The sequence below is a fragment of the Erinaceus europaeus genome, chromosome 20 (assembly GCF_950295315.1).
Source record: "Erinaceus europaeus chromosome 20, mEriEur2.1, whole genome shotgun sequence".
Lineage (NCBI taxonomy): Eukaryota > Metazoa > Chordata > Mammalia > Eulipotyphla > Erinaceidae > Erinaceus > Erinaceus europaeus.
The window spans coordinates 8,767,658-8,784,592 of NC_080181.1; the positions used below are offsets into that span (position 1 = coordinate 8,767,658).

A 16,935-nucleotide genomic window follows, 5' to 3' on the forward strand; every position below is an offset into this window, starting at 1 on the left:
AGAGATTGAGAGAGAGAGAGAGAGAGAGAACATGGCTGCTGGGATAGTGGATTCATTATGTGTGCACCATGCCTCAGTGATAATCCTTGTAGGAAAAAAATGCTAAGGTGACGGGCTATAGCTCACTTCATACTGATGTTGGCATCTCTCTTTCAGTCTGTGAGCATGATTATGTGATCATCTGACAGATGAATGATATACCTGTGATGAGCTGTAAAAAAAAAAAAAGGACTCGTCATCTCTAACTGCTCAATTCACAGTTTTCTTGGTCTTTGATGGTATGAATATCAAGGGAGTTGGAAAAAAAAAGCAAATAGAACTTGATGTCCTTTTTCTCTTATGAGAAGCAGACTCTCTCTTTATACAAAACAGTCCCTAAAGGCCTTTGATTGCCGTATGTAAGAAGGGCAGTGGGAGGAATTATTGATGGACCTTGATACTTCCTGTCATCTCTAAGTCCCAAGCCATGTCTCTGTGTAGACCTGGTGAGATGTTGCAAGGGGGAATTTTTTTCTCATTTAATTTAAACTATAATGTGGTCTTGTAGTTTGTCCCCAGAGTAGGGTGAGTCCAAAGATACTCATTAGACAGTAATCACAGTCATTTTCTCTAAGAGGCTTTTAGTGCAAGAACTTGAATATCATGGAGTCCAGATGCACAGACTTAAGAGAGCTTCCCTTTGAGTTGTTAGCCCACATGCTAGGCAGACGCCACTGAAAATTGCACCCGGGTGCCAGAAGTATAGATATCATGGAAAGTTTTTATCCTTGACTTACAGAAATAGTGCCAACCAGGAACTAATAACATTACTGTTTGGCTGGTGACCAAATTAACAAAAACACGGCAATCTTTATTTTTCTCCCCCTGGCATACTAATAGTTGGAAAACTGGGAAACCTCTTTCAAGAGAACGAATTGAGGTTTTATAATTCATATAATTAAAATGTTTCCATAAATTTATCTTCAGAGTTATTCTTTTTTTGAGGCTGATAGCTTAAGTCCTAGTAGATCTTAGAATATATTGGCTAAAACAGTTGAATATGGGGGCCAGGTGGTGGTCCAGCTGGTTGAATGCACAAGGACCTAGGTTCAAGCCCCCATCCCCACCTGCAGAGGGAAAACTTTAGCAGTGAAGCAATGCTGCAGGTGTCTCTCTGTCACTACCACCCCCTTCCCCCTCAATTTCTGGGGTCTCTATCGAATAAATAAAAGGTAATAAAAAATGCTGCTATGTAAAAAAATAAATAAAATAAACAGTTGCATATGACTTTATAGTACAGTAAAACTATTTTTTGTCTCTCAGGAAACTTCAGCCTTATATTTTGACATGTACTTTTTTGCAGCAGCTTCTGGTGACCAATTTATATATTTTATGTGTTATAACCTTACTTTTAAAATATGATATATATTATTATAGGAAAACTAAAATAAATGCAACCCCCAAAATACTCGTAAGCTGGTCAGGTGAGATAGTTCATCCAGCAGGGCACTCGATTTACTGGGCACAAGGACCCAGGCTTTTGAGGTCCAGGTGACCGTATGGGAGCAGCTGCAGGGGGGAGGTGGTGCTGTGTGTGGCTTTCCTACTGCCTCCCACAATGCCTCTCACCCTCTAACTGGGATGGGGGAAGAGTCTGCTGGGAGCTGTGGAATCATGCAGGTGTGAAGCCCTGGTGGAGTTATGGGGGGAAATCGCGCCTGACCCCAGTACTCAGAAATACACTGTTCACGTCTTGTTGTATCTTCTATTGTGTACGTATACTGACCAATGAAAGCACCAGTGCATCACTCTGGCATATGCAGGTCTAAAGATCAACTTCAGGACCTCACCCTTGCAAGCCCTTTGTCCTCTTGCTGCACCATCTCCCGGGCCATGTTTTTCCTCCTTTCTCAGATTATTACATATTCTAGAGCATAAGTTTACTACCTAGGAAGATGGCATTATATCATCACAGTGTAGCAGTTGGGCTACGTACACTGTCTTCTCCATTTCCTTTGCATTTATGCAGGGGAGATGCTCTGCCATTGTCTGAGTTAGCTTGCTAGAATTTTAATTTAACTTTTTTTTGTCTCCAGGGTTATCACTGGGGCTCCGTGCCTGCACTACAAATGCACTACTCCTGGAGGCCATTTTTCCCATTTTGTTTGCCCTTGTTGTTACTATTATTGTTGTCATTGCTGTTGTTGGATAGGACAGAAATCAGAGAGGAAGGGAAGACGGGGAGAGAAAGATAAAACACCTGTAGACCTGCTTCACCGCTTGTGAAGAGGCCCCCTGCAGGTGGGGAGCCAGGAGCTCAAACCGGAATCCTTACAGCCAGCCCTTGCACTTTGCACCATGTGTGCTTAATCCATTGAGCTAATTAAAAAAAATTTTTTTATTATCGTGGTCCTGGAGGTGGTGCAGTGGATAAAGCATTGGATTCTCAAGCATGAGGTCCTGAGTTCAATCCCCAGCAGCACATGTACCAGAGTGATGTCTGATTCTTTCTCTCTCCTCCTATCTTTCTCATTAATAAGTAAATTCTTTTAAAAAATTTTATTATATTTATTTATTGGATACAGACAGCCAGAGTCAAGAGGGAAGGGGCTGATAGAGAGGGAGAGAGACAGAGAGATACCTGCAGGCCTGCTTCACCATTTGTGAAGCTTCCCCATGGGAACTGGGGACTCAAACCTGGGTCCTTGCACATTGTAACATGTGGGCTCAACTAGGTGCACCACCACCCAGCCCCCAGAATTTGAATTTCTTTTCTTTTTTTTTATTTGTTATTGGATAGAGACAGAGAGAAATTGAGAGAGAAGGGGGAGATAGAGAGGAAGAGAGACAGAGAGATGCTTGCTGACCTGCTTCACCGCCTGTGAAGTGACTCCCCGGAATCCTAACCAGTTCTTGTGCTTTTTTGCCATGTGTGCTTAATCTGCTGCGCTACCCGACTTCCCAGAATTTGAAATTTTTTTTATATTTTATTTTATTTATTTATTCCTTTTTGTTGCCCTTGTTGTTTTTTTATTGTTGTAGTTATTGTTGTTGTTGTCGTCATTGTTGGATAGGACAGAGAGAAATGGAGAGAGGAGGGGAAGACAGAGAGGAGGAGAGAAAGACAGACACCTGCAGACCTGCTTCACCACCTGTGAAGCGACGCCCCTGCAGGTGGGGAGCCGGAGTTCGAACCGGGATCCTTATGCCAGTCCTTGTGCTTTGCGCCACCTGCGCTTAACCCGCTGCGCTATAGCCCGACTCCCAGAATTTGAATTTTTAACAGAAAGCTGTTCAGATATCGTAACCAAAGCAGTGTGAGCAGAGGAACACAACCAAGGTTATTGGCTCATATCATTGAGACTTCTGGTTAATTGTTGGGTTGTTAAAATCATGATTCTTTTTTCTTTTTTTTTCTAGGCAAAAATGGGTCATAGCTTATCTGACAACTCAATAATTTATCTGAATAAGCTTGGGTGTCACCTTAGGGTAGACAGAACTGTCGGGAATCAGTGAACCTTAAAGAAAAAGAAGCTTCTTTTAGGTACGACACCAACAGCTAGTAATGTAACTAACTTTGCTTCCTGGGATGCACAGGATAGAGAGATGGGTTGAATATAAGTTCCCGCCTGATAGCTCTTTATTTACATAGCTGAGTGACTTTGGGACTCTGAATAATTCCAGGAAATATCACACTTTGCACATAACACAGATTTGCATGTACCAGAGACACTGTAAGTGCTTTGTTGGTTCTTAAAAGTTAGAGTACTAATGGAGTGAGGTGTGCGATTAAAACTTTCCTAAGCATGAGCCAAGACAAACATATCAAAGGGGAGAAATTTTTCTTCAAAAAGGAATCAGAATGTTGTCACTTTGGAGGCGAAGCAAAGGTCGACATGCTTGCCCAGAGAACTGAGGGTCTCCAGCATGTCCAAGAACTGTTGACATTGGTCAGCAGACAGGAGACCACACAGCCAAGTTCACAAGAAGAACAACAGCACCTTAAAGAACACCATGGGAGGAGGAAAGAGGAAGAAATGGGAGAAATAAAATAAAATAGTGGCCCCCAAAAGGGAAGTATGAAGTGATAAAAACTGGAAGTTCCTCACACCCCAGTTAAGAGACAACTTGTAAAACGCAAGGAGTCAGTGTTGCAAGATCCAGGTTTATTTTCCAAATGTTTTTAGGCAAAGATGGGGAAGAAAGGATTCCAACACTTCATCCTTAATATTGAAATGTACTAGAATAGGGTGTTCCGCATTTGCTTACAGTCAGGATACGTGTGACCTCACAGTCCTCAGGCTTCCCTCACAATGCAGGAGTTTGGCGTCATCTCAATTAAAATAACTTGGGGTTAGGAAAATGAAATGTGCTTGAAAACCCAGGAATCTAATGGTTGACTTTCTTCTGGGCTTCTTTTCTGGCTGGTGGTGGCTACCATCTGTTCTCTTCCAGAATTCTATTGGAAGGGTGCTGTCTTTTGTTTTTGACAGAATGCTGATCCAAGTGTGCCTGTATTTTTACTGTAAATTTTTGTGGCGCTGCCTGAAGTTTGTAATGAGGAAGCTGACAGGAAGATGTGAACTTCAACGAATCTGCTACAACACCAAGCCTGGAGCTTCTAGAACCATGAAAATTGGTAAGTATGAAACAAAGCCAGCAAAATAGAGGGTGGAGGGGTTGGGGATGCTGTGTTATACACCAGAACAGTGATTTTAAGTCAGTAGGAAAGTACAGTTTCTAAACGATATTTTTTTGTTATCCCTTTCATAGAAACATCACTGAGGGCTTCAAAAAGTAAGGTAAGTAAATTCTTCCTGTATTTTTCTTTTTTCCTATATTTTTCAATTCTCTACTTGAAGGCTTACCACCAACATCAAAAAGTGCAGATTTTGAGAAACAAAAATATATCATTGACTACAAGAATTAATGTAAACTGAAGAGTTATTTACACATTAACAAACCACGTACTTTTTAATATACATATAATTTTTATCTGTATTTATTTATTGGCTATATTTATTTATTTATTTATTTAGACAGAAACTGAGAAGGGGAGATAGAAAGTCAGAGACACCTGCAACACTGCTTCACCACTTGTGAAGCTTCCCCCCTGCAGGTGGGGACCAAGGGCTCAACCAGGGGCACTTCCACCTGCCCCACACACTGCTATACTTTTGACAAAAGGAAATGGTATGAAAAATTCTATGTAGTTTTAGGAGGCATTTATTTCTTCATTGCTGAGTTAACCCTTTTTATAGCACCTCCAAAAGGATGAAATAAATATTTCTTGAAAAGTAAATGTTGCAGTCTAAGAAGTGGTACAGTGGGTAGAGTGCTGGATTCTCGTGTATGAAGTCCCAGGTTCAATCCCCAGTACTACGTGTGCCAGAGTGATGCTCTAGTTCTCTCTCTCCCCTTCTCTTCTCTATAATAAGTAAATATAAATCTTAAAAGAGAAAGTAAGAAGTATTGGAGCCGGCAGTGGCACACCTGGTTGAGTGCACACACTACAGTGCATAAGGACCGAGGTTCACGTCTCCAGTCCCCACCTGCAGAGGGAAAGCTTCATAAGTGGTGAAGCAGGGCTGCAGGTGTCTCTCTGTCTCTTTCCCTCTCTATCTCCCCCTTTCTTCTCAATTTCTGATTGTCTTTATCCAACGACTAAATAAAGATAATAAAAATTAGGAAAAAAGTACAAACTTGAAAAAAAAAAAAAAGAGAAGAAGAAGTATTAACTTCCTGGTATTTTAAAAAAATATTTCAATAATTTTACTGCATACCAAAGATTTTCCAAGAAAGTCAAAGCAGTCGCTATGCTATGTTTTATAAGCAAAGTAGATAGTTAACTATACCCATTAACTGGGAGAATTCTGTTTATCCCAAGATTGTTTCCTATTACTTAATTTTAATATCAATAAATTATGACTCTCAGATACTTTACTAAGTCACAAACATAATGACCATTAGCAATGGAGCAATGTATATTAGATGTGGAATACAGTATTTCTGGGGACCAGGTAGTAGTGCACGCATGGCTCAAAGTGCAAAGATGGGCGTGGTTCAAGCCCACCTGCAGGGGGTCGCTTCATAAGCGGTGAAGCAGGTCTGCAGGTGTCTACCATTCTCTCCCTCTCTCTGTCTTCCGCTCCTCTCTCCATTTCTCTCTATCCTGTTCAACAACAATGACAGTAATAACAACAGTAATAACAACAACAGCAATGATAAACAACAAGGGCAACAAAAGGGAAAAAACAGCCTCCAGGAGCAGTGGATTCATAGTGCAGGCACTGAGCCCCGGCAATAACCCTGGAGGCAAAATAAATATAAAAAAAAAGAAATATAGTATTTCTGTGTAAGTATCTTGAAGCAGATGAAACTAACTTATAAAAATGTATTTATTATTTCAGTTTTGTGTTAATTGCCTTAGCTAGGAAACTTGTATCATCTCCTTTTGAAAATGTCAAGTTTAATAGAATTCAAATGCCAGAACAATTTTTGCTTTCAGTTTATATTAGATTAGGCTCTTGATATAGAAGCTTTAAACAAATGCTTGAACCTCCTGCTAACTAGCTCCTGCTCCAGCCCCTGGTGCTCACAGCAAGGGAACTGACTGAGGCATCTTTTCCAGCTGTTGCAGACTTCAGTGAGTGTTCACCCTGATGCCATTGAAAAAACCATAGAAGACATCATGGAACTGAAAAACATTAACCCCGACATAAACCCACAGTAAGAATATATTTACTATGTTGTGAATAGAGAACTCAAGTCCTGTGGCCACAGAGTGCTCCTTTTTAAATTAATTACTTAATTAATTATGTAATAGGACAGAGAGAAATTGAGGGAGGAAGGGGAGGTAGGGAGAGAGAAAGAGACACCTATAGCACTGCTTTACCACTTGGGAAACTCCTGCCCTGCAGGCCTGGACTGAGGCTTTGAACCTGGGTCCTTGCACACTGAAATGTGTGAGCTCAACCAAGTGTGCCACTGCCCAGCCCCATACTTAAGTGTTTCTGTAATGCTGATGGGAGCTCTCCTGCTGTCTCTTCTCTGCCTTCCCCCAACCCTCTGCAATGTTTTAACTTTCAGAAGGAGAGTAGAGAAAAAAGGTGTTTCCCCCACCCCCATGTTTGGCAATAGCAGCTACTCTGTACATCTGTACAAACCTTGTACTTCTGAGCTGCAGTGGGTGTGAGATGCTCCTGATTCTGGGAGATGAAACACAGGGAGTCCATCCACCAGCAGTTGCCCCATGTGACGCCTGTGTTTTGTATTAACAATAAATACTCAACTTGTCAATGTGCCTAAGCTGATTCTGCTCCATCAAAAATATTACTTTGGCACATGACAAGCTGATAATCTTGGAGCTGGTTCATACCTGCTTGTCAAGAAGACGGGCATGTGTAGGAGGGAGAGATGGTTTTTATATGGAAGCTTTAGAACTTTGTGATTTAATCCTCTCATCTTGGAAGTATTAAAATGCATTTGGCAGCGTATGTGACTCTTATAATTAGCTTTATATTTTTCATTGGGTACAGGAATTTTTCAGTAAAATCTGGGGCTGAGGACACTAAATAGAATAAATCCTGTGGGGAGTCGGGCAGTTAAGTGCAGGTGGCGTGAAGCCCAAGTACCGACGTAAGGATCCCGGTTCGAGCCCCTGGCTCCCCACCTGCAGGGGGTTGCTTCATAAGTGGTGAAGCAGGTCTGCAGGTCTTTCTCTCCCCCTCTCTGTCTCCCCCCTCTCTGTCTCCCCCTCCTCCTCCCCATTTCTCTCTGTCCTATCCAACAACGACATCAATAACTACAACAATAAAAAACAACAAGGGCAACAAAAGGAAATAAATAAATATTTAAAAAAAGAATAAATCCTATGTGCTAGAATATTTAGAAATGACTAAGGCAGACAACAAACAAACTGGTTCTGAGCTGTGCATCACTGTTAACTTCAGGTATTACTGCTGAGAAAAGGCTTTTATTTATTCATTATTTTTTAATTTTTTGCCTCCAGGGTTATTGCTGGGGCTCGGTGCCTGCACCACAGATCCACTGCTCCTGGCGGCTTTTTTTTTTCCTTTTGTTGACCTTGTTGTTTTATCCTTGTGTTTATTATTGTCGTTGTTATTATTGTTGGATAGGACAGAAAGAAATGGGAGAGGAGGGGAAGACAGACAGGGAGAGAAAGACAGACACCTGCAGACCTGCTTTACTGCCTGTGAAACGACTCCCATGCAGGTGGAGAGCCAGGGGTTCGAACCGGGATCCTTACGCCGGTCCTTGGACTTCATGCCTCCTGTGCTTAACCCACTGCGCTACCTCCCGACCTCCTATTTTTGTTTTAAATGTTTAAGGTAGAGACAGAGAAGCAGAGTGAAAGAGACTAAAGTGCTGGTGCTTCCTCTAATGGGTGTGGGCCTGGCCCGAAACTGGGCTGTGCACGTGGCAAAGCAACACATTATTCTAGTGAGCTAGTTCACTGGCCCTAAGAAAAGACTTAGTTGCAGTAGTTGAAATGAATTTCAGACTGTACTTTACATAAGTCTACCTCTGGGTGGAATTCTAAATATTAGCTAATGGACTCATCACAAAATTCCATTTTCATGTGATCTCCATACTATTCTGTAGACACTTCAGCTACTAGCTGTCTTTTCCACATTCAGCCATTAAAAATTGATTTAGCAACTTAAGCACATATGGCGTGTACCGCAAGGATAGGTACAAGTATCCTAGTTCAAGCCCCCAGCTCCTCACCTGCCGGGGGGGGGGGGAGTGGTGGTTGCTTCACAAGCAGTGAAACAGGTCTGCAGGTGTCTATCTTTCTCTCCCCTCTCTATCTTCCCCTCCTCTCTTCATTTCTCTCTGTTCTATTCAACAACAACAGCAGCAATAACAATAACAACAAGGGCAACAAAATGGGAAAAATGGCCTCCAGGAGCAGTGGATTCAAGGTGCAGGCACCGAGCCCCAGTGATAACCCTGGAGACAAAAAGAAATTTGAAGGAGTTGGGCAGTAGCGCAGCGGGTTAAGTGCACATAGCGCAAAGCACAAGAACCGGCATAAGAATCTCAGTTCAAGCCCCCCCAGCCCCCGCTCCCCACCTGCAGGGGAGTTGCTTCACAGGTGGTGAAGCTGGTCTGCAGGTGTCTCTCTTTCTCTCCCCCTCTGTCTTCCCCTCCTCTCTCCATTTCTCTCTGTCCTATCCAACAACATCATCAACAATGACATCAATAACAATAATAATAGCTACAAGGGCACCAAAAGGGAATAAATAAAAATTTTTAAAAATTGATTTAATTATGCAGTAAATGTTTTTTAAAGCCTTCTGACATATTTTACTCCTCTGAGAAGGTGATAAGAAAGCAATTCACTTCAAATCAAATTGAAACAAAAAATTAAGACTGCAACTGGGCAGAAGGGATATACTAGACCATCAGTCATGTTTAGAGAATAGATTAGATTAATTGAAAAATCTTTTGTATGTCTCTTCTATGAAAGATACATGTTTACTTCTAAAGCATCTCTTTCTTAAAGATTTGTGTCAGGAAAAAACATTATAGGTAGCAGACTGTGTTTTATACCTCATTATGAATTTTTGTCCTTTCCCTCCCCCCAGATTGATACTGACAAAATGTGAATTTAAACAATTTTCTGGAAAAAAAAAAGTAGGAGGGAAGTCTGAGAGAAATATTTTAGCTTCCCATAGGGAGGGCTGGGCTTAAACCTAGGCTGTGAGTACAGCGAAGCAGACACACTACCAGGTGAGCTATTCTGCTTGTCTAAGAGTTCTCATTTAAAAACCCTGTTTTAATAAGCAGTCTTAAGAAAAGTTCAGACTGAGAGGTAAGTTTTATTCAAGTTCCAGAGCTGCTCATGTAGAACTTCAGTAAGAAACTGTGTTTCTACTAAACAAATCTTATTTGAACCATTTCCTAAGCATTATAGAAGTACGAAAAGTCCTGTTGTACATATAGTGAGGGACTGAATGCATATGTTTTGTTCCTCCTCACGTCTGTTTCTTTCTTTTTTTTTTTTTAGGTTAGGAATCTCTCTTCAGGCTTGCCTTTTGCAAATTGTGGGGTACAGAAACCTTATTGCAGATGTGGAAAAACTACGCAGAGAACCCTATGATTCTGAGAATCCACAACATGAAGAAATGCTTTTGAAGGTTAGTTCCAGAAGACCTGCTAGTGTTTTACTCAGCATTGGTTTGTCAAGTGTGGTTCTGCGTGGGGCGGGGGTGGGAGGGTACAAAGTTGATAAGACACAGACTGTGACTGGCTAGTAAAGGCTACATTTCCTGCTGATTCAGATGCTAGATGTAAACTCTTTATTAGGAAACTCATGTGAGAAGATAAATGGAAAGTCACTGTTCCTCTGTAATCCAAGAACGCACCAGAGGTGATTGCTGTGGGCAACCACATTTGGCTCAAGTCTAGATTGTTTAACTGGGTTGGAAGCCAGTAAGAGAAATACCACTTGTCAAAGAGTGACCTGGGATTTCCATTTATGACTTTTAATCGACATCAAAGAAGATGAAGTTTGTTTCTGCTTCAGCAATAGCCCTCTTGGGAAATTACCTAAGATCTTAAGGCTGATTATTTATTCATATGACTTGGAGAGTACTAGGAGAGGAAGTAAAGGCTTATATCTAGTGTACTAGAATGATTGGAAGATTAATATAGCAGCTATAAACACTCCTGGCTGTCAAAGAAAACCTTAAAAGCCTTGTATGCTCTGATGGCATATTAAGAAACAACAATAAAACTTTACTTCAAGATACTGAATTTTGAGTTAAAATTAAGACCAACTTCTAGGATACTCATCTGAAATATTTTACAAATGTGCTTCTGAAACATACTTTTTTAGGATGGAGTGCTTCCCTGTCCTACCCTAGAATTCAAAAAGGCTCAGGATGAAGCCTAGTGGTGAATACTGTTCAGATTGAGGTCCTGGGTTCAAGCCCCATAAGCCACCCCCACAAAGTAACAAAAGTGGAAGAAAATGTTTGCTTAGCTAATTTAATTTCATTGTATTGAAGACTGTCAACAGCAGCTGTATTTTTTTTTTTTTTTTTGCCTCCAGGGTTATTGCCAGGTCTTGGTGCCTGCACCATGAATCCACTGCTCCTGGAGGCCATTTTTTACCTTTTGTTACCCTGGTTCTTTTACCATTGTTGTGTTTATTATTATTGTTGTTGATGTCCAAGGACAGAGAGAAATGGAGAGAGAAGGGGAAGACAGAGAGCGAGAGAGAAAGACAAGACACCTGCAGACCTGCTTCACTACTTGTGAAGCTACTCCCCTGCAGATGGGGAGCCAGGGGGCTCTGCCAGTCCTTGCACTTTACGCCACATGTGCTTAACCCACTGCGCTACCCCCCGACCCCCAGCAGCTGTAATTTTAAAACTATCCTGTTGTGTGTGTCTTTGTATATGTAAATACTTTGGCAGACGAGTCATTTATTTCTACTAATTAACACTATGCCTGATGCAAACTGTTGAAATTTAAAGAAATCTTCTCCCTAACAATAGCTTTTCTTCCCTTTTTCCCCTTGCTTAGTTTTAGTGAAAATCTTGGCTGAGTTTTTCTTTTGTATGCCCCTACACTCCACACAGCCTATTTTCTGACAAGCTGTCAAGTTCAATAAAATACAAAACTATTAAACAAAAACCTAGAGGTGGGAAACTACAGGTAAATGAAAGAGATAACAGATGATATATAGACAACAGACTGGCACAGGTGTCTGAGCACGTCTTCAGAATGGTTAAGGTGCTCTCTGAGTGAATGGCAGGTCTGATTACCTGCTGCATACCACCTTAGCTGACCTAATACATATGCTGGCACTTAGCAGGTAATCTGTTGCCTTCCTATGTAAGTGCATTCATTTATAGTCATTACTGGTGTTTCTACTTTTAAGTCTTAGAGGATAAAAAAAAAAAATCTGGCTGTTATGATTATTTAAATGCAAGCTGGGTGACATGAATAGCATCACTAAATGGCATTGCCCACATTGTTATTCATATGAAATTTTCTATTAGACATTTTCTAAATTAATATTAAAGGTGGATTTGAGCTTTTAATAGAAAAATGTAGAACCCAGTATTAAAATTAGATTCTCAACTGATGGGAAGAGACAATCTGTGGAGACCTTGTGAGAAGTTACTTCCTGAATGAGAGGACTGAATGAATGATTTTGACCTTGCTTTGCTGCAAGCCCCAAAGAAGTGTTCAGACAAGCTTGTGAGAAAGACACTGCAAACAGAAGAGTCAGTCAGAGAGCACGGGCCACCAGGGGCGGTAGTCTGACTGGGAGTGCAGCCTCACTTCTGTAGCTCCTTGTCTGCCATGGAATAAGCCTGCCCTGCTCTGTCTCCAGCACTTGAAGGTGGTTTCGTGATAACTTGACTCCTACTTGCCCCCCATCCCAGCTGGATGACAGGATGCCTCAGAGCCTCCATTAATGGCCTGCCACCTTCACTTATATTTCCAATTGAAAAGTCTTCCTAAGTGCAAGAAATGACCTCACCCTCAATGGCACCCTGCCGCCTCCTGCCCTCCCCTTCTTGGGAAAGAGTCATCAGAAGAGTCTCTGGCATTCTTGCAGGAAACACATACATAGTAGTACTTCACTAACCATGTTAGCATAGTTGACTCATTTTTCTGAGAAGCTGATCATAATTAAAGCACATAGGATTAAGGCCTTTCTTATGAACTGAGGGAAATTAAGAACAGGAAGAACTAAGCATTCTAAGAAATGAAGTTGGGGCCAGGTGGTGGTGCACCTGGTTAAGTGCACATAGTACTAAGCGCAAGGACCTGCACAAGGATCCAGGTTTGAGACCCTGGCTCTCCACCTGCAGGGAGGACACTTCATAAGTGGCAAAGCAGGTCTTCAGTTGTCGGTCTTTCTCTCTCCTCTGTATCTCTACCTCCTCTCAGTTTCTCTCTGTCCTATCCAATAAAAATGGGTAAAAAAAAAAATGGCCACCAGGAGCAGTGGATTAGTAGTGCAAGTCACTTTATATTCTTTTTTTGTTGTGTTAACGACGCCACTAAAAGTTTTGTTCCAATGTTAAATAAGTATTTGAATAATGCATAGCCTTCTATTTTTCCCTGTTCTACCCTTCTCTTTATTTCCCTAAATATTTTTTGAATAAAGCATAAAATATTTTAAATGTTTTCTTAAAAGATTTATTTGTGGGAGTCGGGTGGTAGTGTAGCGGCAGCGCAAAGTGCAAGGACCAGAGTAAGGATCCTGGTTTGAGCCCCCGGCTCCCCACCTGCAGGGGAGTCGCTTCATAGGCGGTGAAGCAGGTCTGCAGGTGTCTTACCTTTCTCTTCCCCATCTCTCTCCATTTCTCTCTGTCCTATTCAACAACAACAGCAATAACAATAACAACAAGGGCAACAAAATGGGGAAGCAATGGCCTCCGGGAGCAATGGATTCATAGTGCAGGTATGGAGCCCCAGTGATAGCCCTGGAGGCAAAAAAAAAAAAAAAGAGAAAAAAGGAAAAAAAAGAAAAGGAGAGAGAGAGAGAAAGAAAGAAAGAAAGAAAAAGGATGAAATCTATTTGTTTAATTATAAAGTAATTTTACCTCCCAGGCCCTCTGAAAAAGTCTTGAAGTCCCTCCAAGTAGTTTTCAGAATACACTTTGAGAAGTCTTGTTACTGATATCCTGAAAGATGATGAACTCTTCAGTGGTAATGTATCTGCATATGTTCAGTTTAGAAAAGCTCCTCATAATATATTGATAGCTCACAAAGTCTGAGCCAACAGAAGAGGGCTCTCTGTGTGCATACCAGCTGGCCAACTCTCTTTATTATTTCCAGTTATGGACATTCTTGAAGCCCAACACGCCACTTGAATCCAGAATTTCTAAGCAATGGTGTGAAATTGGTTTCCAAGGTGATGATCCTAAAACAGATTTTCGAGGAATGGGACTTCTGGGACTATATAATTTGCAGTAAGTAAAATAATGGTTAAATATTAAAGTGGTGTTATGATCTCATGTTGAAATGGCAAAATGAAGTTAGTAGTTCTAAAACTCAATTTCTGGAAGGCTCCCAGAAAACAAAGAAAACAAAGCCCTCTGAGAAGTAACTCAGTTTCATAAAAATTTAAAAGCAATTACCATCTTTCATTTATTTTGGCAGACTTCATGGATTTAAAAATAAATTGTGTATGTGCTTATTTTCCATTTTTAGTGTGAAAAACTATGAGCACATACAAAACCCTAGACTAGATTGTTCAGAAAATCTCCTACTGAGCATTCAGATTCAACAGATATTAAGATTTGGGGGGAAAAAAAAAAGATTTTGAAATGAACTGCAATGCTTTTTTGGGCAGGTGTTAATGAGAATATTTACTTAGTTAAGTTTTTTTTAATATTTATTTTCCCTTTTGTTGCCCTTGTTTAACATTGTTGTAGTTATTGATGTCGTTGTTGTTGGATAGGACAGAGAGAAATGGAGAGAGGAGGGGAAGACAGAGGGCGAGAGAAAGATAGACACCTGCAGACCTGCTTCACCGCTTGTGAAGCGACTCCCCTACGGGTGGGGAGCCGGGGACTCGAACCAGGATCCTTACGCCAGTCCTTGCGCTTTGCGCCACTTGTGCTTAACCTGCTGCACCACCGCCCAACTCCCGTTAATGAAAATCTTATACTGTTTGTCATTTTATCCTCATATTTCAGCTTCTAGCACTAAGAAAAAAAATCAGTATTGTTTTATAATAGCCACAAAGTCATTATCTCACCTATCAGAGTTAACAGTAGTACTCAGCTCATACACAGAGCTGTCATTTCTACCCACAGAGTTTGCACCAGTTCCATACAATGTCTACATACTACAGTTTTGCCCCCCTCAGTGTCAAAAATTTGTCAAGAAGCAGGTCAGCTGTCTTGTGGAGGGTTTCATGCTATGGATTTGTCTGTTTGCACTAGTACCATCCCCTGAAATTGAAGGCTTTGGCACGTCTTGAGTTAAGTTCCTGTTGATACCACAGTGGAAAGCCTGCAGTGTTCCCACTCTGATTCACCCTCAGATAGATGCAGAGATCACTCACTGCCTGCTGGCTCCATTGTCAATTCCCCCACCAACTTTTATCTAACCATTTCCTCTTTCAGTGGTCTTCACTGAGACAGTTAACTAGTTGTACAAGAAGTACTATTCTAGTTCTGTTTTTTTGTTCCACAATTGTTGGCTGAAATTTTGTAAAGATAGCTTCTTTTTATTTTATTTAACCAGAGCACTGTTCAGCTCTGGCTTATGGTGGTGTGGGGGATTGAACCTGGGACTTTGGAGCCTCAGGCATGAGTCTTTTTGCATAACCATTATGTTATCTACCCTTGCCCTAAAGATAGCTTCTTTACCAACTTTGGTTTCTCTAAAATACAAGCAGTACACGTGATCAACTAAGTTGCCAACATTCAGAATGAGAAGTTGGTGTCCTCCTGCCTTGTTTTTATTTATTCTTTATTTTTTTTTAAGACAGAGAAACACCAAGGAGAGAGGGAGGGGGAGGGAGAGGGAGAGAGAAAATATGCGGCCACAGCAACAAAGCTTTCTTCAGTGTGCAGGGTAGGGGCTGGGCTCGCACCTGGGTCACATACACTGTCCATGTGAGCCACTCTGCTGATCCACTAATTCTCTGTTAATGATCATAAAATTTCATTTACGTCACCTATTTAAAATAATAATTATTATTGTTACCACTAGGATTATCACTGGGCTTTTGAGCTTCCATGATCCCTTCACTCTTAGCAGACACTGAAAAACAGAGAAGTAGGAGAAAGAAAAAGGAGTGACCCCCACAGCACTACACCACCACTTGTGAAGTTCCCCGAGGTCCTTGTACATGGTAAAGTGTGTGCTCTCTCAGCTGAGCCATCTCCCAGACACCTTAAATAGCATCTTAACTTCTGGATCTTATGTATTTACTGTGGGTCAACTTACTGTGTTCACTTTTTCAAGTCTGAATTGAGTTACTGTAGGCAATTCTATTTTCAAGCTACCACCAGTTCTGTTACGTTGGTTGTTGTGTGCTTCAACACTGTCCTATTAGTGAGGAGAGAAACTTATTTTAAAAGTAAGACTTAGGGAGTCAGGAGGTAGTGCAGCGGGTTAGGCGCACTTGGCGCAAAGTGCAAGGGTCAGCCAGCTAGGGATCCCGGTTCGAGCCCCCGGCTCCTCACCTGCAGGAGGTTGCTTCGAAGGCCGTGAAGCAGGTCTGCAGGTGTCTCTTTCTCTCCTCCTCTCTGTCTTCCCCTCCTCTCTCCATTTCTCTCTGTCTTATCCAACAACAACAACAGCTATGAAAACAATAACAACTACAACAAGGGCAACAAAATGGGAAAAATAGCCTCCAGGAGCAGTGGATTTGTAGTGCAGGCACTGAGCCCCAGCAATAACCCTGGAGGCAAAAGAAAAAAGTAAGACTTAGTCATTTTTTAACCTATTTATGGGAGGAGGAGGCAGAGAGAGAATCAGAGCATCATGCCACCACATACTGCGCCAGGAATCGAATTCAGGACTTGCAGCTTGAGAGTCCAACACTCTCCAGTGTGCCACCTCCTGAGAAGCTACTTTGGTTATATTTCCCTAGATCTTTGCTCTTGTTTTAAATTTAGGGAATTTAGTAATCACTTATTCTTTTACGAATTGTGGTAAATACTACATTACTACATAGTGTGAATGAGTTAAAAGTAGATCTTAGTAACAAAGGTGGTGTTAAAATAGATAGGGAACATTTAGTTTTTGAATAAGCAGAGCTGGGACAATTGATCTTCCATTTAGAGAAAACTCAAAGTAATGTTAAGCCTATACTCACTTCATTACACAAACCAAATTTCCAACTTAAGTTTCTACATCTTCCAGGAGAAAAGTACCCTAAGATATAAGTAGAGCAGTTTCTCAGAAAGGCAGAAGAAAAAAACACCGTAAATTGTGAAAGAA

General features: G+C 41.2%; 1 protein-coding gene across 4 annotated transcripts in view; it reads left to right on the forward strand.

The window, feature by feature from the left end:
• ELMOD1 (ELMO domain containing 1) overlaps positions 1-16,935 on the forward strand; it is a 57,554-nt gene that overhangs the window by 27,278 nt on the left and 13,341 nt on the right. For all 4 annotated transcript variants that reach the window (XM_060179805.1, XM_060179804.1, XM_060179803.1 and 1 more), the window contains 5 exons: positions 4,473-4,618; positions 4,753-4,781; positions 6,611-6,708; positions 10,016-10,145; positions 13,813-13,946. In XM_060179805.1, the coding sequence (XP_060035788.1) occupies positions 4,474-4,618; positions 4,753-4,781; positions 6,611-6,708; positions 10,016-10,145; positions 13,813-13,946 (536 nt within the window). In that variant the 5' untranslated portion in view covers position 4,473. The remainder of the gene's footprint in view (positions 1-4,472; positions 4,619-4,752; positions 4,782-6,610; positions 6,709-10,015; positions 10,146-13,812; positions 13,947-16,935) is intronic.